Here is a 3,038-nt window from a genome sequence, read left to right as displayed (position 1 = left end):
AGGCTGGCTGGAGCGAGCACCAGACCGGAGGGGAGGATCTGGGTGAGACCAGACTGGAGCAAGGGGGGGCCCACGCCCCCCACCTGACTCCTCCACCTTCAGCTTCACGGACCCGGCCGTGTCCATGGACCTGCTGCGAGCTGTCCTGCAGCCCACCATCAACGAGGAGATCCGGGGTGTCTTCAACAAGTACATGAAGGTGAGAGCTGCGGGGACAGGTCCCGCCGCCCCGTCCCATCACGGGCTGTGTAGAGAGTGCTCCGCTTCCAGGCTCTAACCCTCTCCTGCCGCCTCCTCTCCAGTTTTTCCAGAAGGCAGCAATCAACGTGCGCGATAATGTCGGGGAGGAGGTGGACCCGGAGCAGCTCATCCAGGAGACGTGTCGGAGCTGCCTGGAGCAGGTGGGCACTAGTGAGGGGCTCCGCTCCCTTAGCAGAGCCTGGCGGTGCAGAGCAGCCCAGCTAGGACACATCCCTCTTAATGGCTCTGCCATAGCCGGAGGGGACATCCGCAGCCCTTGTGTGGTTGCTGTGCTTTGCTTCATTCTCACTGGGAAGAGGAGAGCAGCTGGGGCCAGGCAGCTTGTGCTGCTCTTTCCACTGCTGCTCTGTCAGCACGTGTCGCACGGCTGGAGCTTCCACAGAGACCGGCACCCTGCTACCCGATAGAGAGTCTGGGGCGGTGGGGTGGGATTTTTTTCTTTCACGTCTTGCTGCAGTTGCCCAGACTTCATCACGCTCAGATTGTGCTTTTGCATCTTGCCATCTGTGAAAGCACTGCCTGGCGGCACTCTGAAAGCAGAGCTGTTACAGGGCTTTCGGGCAGACACACGGAAGTGGGGGTTGCTGGCAGGTCCCTCTCTGGACCCGGAATCGGGTAACCTTTCTTTCTCTTCCTGCAGGCCAAACTGCTGTTCTCCGACAGCAAAAAGGTTGTTCCCAGGTTGCCCCATGAGCAGGCAGTACCAAAGGTAAAAGTTGTTATTGTTCCCAGAGGCTTAAATGACTTGTAAGAGCTGGGAGAAGGAGAAGGGTTGGAATTGCTTTGTTCCCTGCCTCTTCTTGTCCGTCAGCACGCTAGCGAGGCAGCAGAGCTGGGGGATGTTAGGTTAGGAGGGAGCGGTACTCACAGCGCAACTAAGATCCCAGGCACAGTCGCTGCTTGTTGCAGTTTGGTGCTTCTCACCGAGACAGGGTGGGGTTGGCGTTTCCCTGCACGCTTGCGCTGTCTGCCTCGAGCGTGGCAAAGGAGAGAGCAGCCGGCTGGATGCGTGGGGCCCTGCATGACTAGGCAGGGAGAGGGGCCCTGCTCATTCCACTGCCGTTCCTCTTCCAGCGTGCCCGACAGATGGATGAGGAGCTGAATCGTCGAGGGAGCCCCATTCCCAAAAAGGTAGGAGGGTTTTCCGCACAAGGGATTTTACGTTTCGGGAAGCCTGCTCCTGTTCCTGGCCATTCCCACAGTATGAGCACGTGCAAGTGCACAGGCAGCTTTTGGGGTGCCTCAGAGGTGCTCTGTCTTGTGCCAGCCAGCATTTCTGCTCGTGACAAAAAGAGCAGCTTCCCTGGGAGGGCATGGGTGACGAGAGGGTTCTCTCAGCCTGCACAGCTGAGTCACTGAAGGATTTCTTCTCTGCAGAGAAAGGGGCGGCCTCCAGGACAGAGCCTGTCGAACGATCGCGGGGTCTCAGGCATGGCTGCGTGAGTATGGGTCCTGAGCTAGAGCCCGTTTCGGGAGGGCCCGGGGGGAAATGAGGCTGCCTGAATGGGGGAGTACAGAAACCCTGCAGTCTCCTTCCCCTCCTGCACAAAGGAGAGGTGCAGGGGGAGTGCCACAGGGAGGGCAGGAGGGTTTTAGGTTGAGCTGTTCCCCCCGGGAGGCAAAGACCTTCAAGAAAGCAGTTTTAAAACAGGCCCGAAGGGGTGAAAAGGTCCAGATGGACCATGCAGAGTGAGCAGTGTAAGACACGGGTGGTGGTGGGATCCTGGCAGCCAGGGAGAGGTGAATGTGAAGCAAAGATGAGGGTCTGGAGCTGGGCACCGCAGGGGAACGGAGGGAGTGAACAGAGGCGGATCTGGAAGGGCTGGGGCTCAATCCCTGCTGCTGGTGCTATGATGGTGACTGCACTGGTCCCGCAGGGACTCGTTCTTACTGCATTTTCCTTTCCCTCAGGTGGAAGCTCAAAGTCTCTGAGCCCGTGAGAAGGGATGGACCAAAGGTATTGGCTGGCCGACACTGCTGGGCTCACCCTCTCCTCCCCTTTGCTTCCGCCAGCAGAGCCCTACTGCTGCGGGAGCAGAGGACAGCGCCGAGCTGTGCTCTGCCCTGACGGGCCCCTGCAGTGCAGGAGAGAAGCAAGAAGAGGAGCGAAGTGCCTGGAGGCCTTTGCTTGTCTCCCCCAGGCATTGTAGCCCTGCGGTGTGGTGCCGCTCTTAGGAGACCTGGGGAGAGCAGTAGGAGCCAGGAGGATCCCACAAGTGTTTCCCATGAGGGAAACTGCTTAGATCAGCCCAGAGGGAACGTAACTTCCCTCCTCTGTGGAAGTCTGGAGGTCTGTGGCCAGCTCCCTCCCTTCTAGGCCGGGGGCGGTTCCGAGGTTCCCCGTCAGAGAGCTGAGGCTCGTGGAGCATTGGCTGGCACCAGCTTCATTTCTAATGTTGCCCCTTTTCCAATTGCTCTGTAGTGGGATCCATCCCGACTGAACGAAACCACAACCTTTGTGCTGGGATCTCGAGCAAACAAGTAAGGAATGGCCCTGTCGATGGAGGGTGGTGTCTCCAAGGCAGGAGCCCGTAAGACTCCTCCCGTCACTTCGCTTCTCTGCCTCGAAAGCAGTAGGAAGGGCTTGGGGAGGAGAGGTGTCCCTGTACCATCATAGCTGCCCTCCACACAGGTGTAACACCCCCTTGCATTCCTCTTTCAGAGCTCTCGGGATGGGAGGAACAAGAGGGCGACTCTACATCAAACATCCCCACCTCTTTAAGGTCAGATGCCGTGGCAGGACGCGTCCTCCTTTGGGGTTTGCTCAGAAACAGTTT

At 58.8% G+C, this 3,038-nt stretch overlaps 1 protein-coding gene across 1 annotated transcript in view; it reads left to right on the top strand.

The window, feature by feature from the left end:
• Positions 1-52: 52 nt before the first annotated feature.
• The window catches only part of DNTTIP1 (deoxynucleotidyltransferase, terminal, interacting protein 1), a gene marked incomplete at both ends in the record, with an annotated part of 3,468 nt that continues 482 nt past the window's right edge, over positions 53-3,038 (top strand). Inside the window, 8 exons of the mRNA XM_009575432.1 lie at positions 53-199; positions 303-401; positions 902-970; positions 1,336-1,392; positions 1,639-1,700; positions 2,173-2,218; positions 2,684-2,742; positions 2,924-2,984. Coding sequence (XP_009573727.1) covers positions 53-199; positions 303-401; positions 902-970; positions 1,336-1,392; positions 1,639-1,700; positions 2,173-2,218; positions 2,684-2,742; positions 2,924-2,984 — 600 coding nt within the window. The remainder of the gene's footprint in view (positions 200-302; positions 402-901; positions 971-1,335; positions 1,393-1,638; positions 1,701-2,172; positions 2,219-2,683; positions 2,743-2,923; positions 2,985-3,038) is intronic.

Source organism: Fulmarus glacialis, unplaced genomic scaffold (assembly GCF_000690835.1).
Source record: "Fulmarus glacialis isolate BGI_N327 unplaced genomic scaffold, ASM69083v1 scaffold26600, whole genome shotgun sequence".
Classification (NCBI taxonomy): Eukaryota; Metazoa; Chordata; class Aves; order Procellariiformes; family Procellariidae; genus Fulmarus; species Fulmarus glacialis.
The sequence above is the reverse complement of the archived record's forward strand: the minus strand, read 5'-3'. Positions and strand labels throughout refer to the sequence as shown.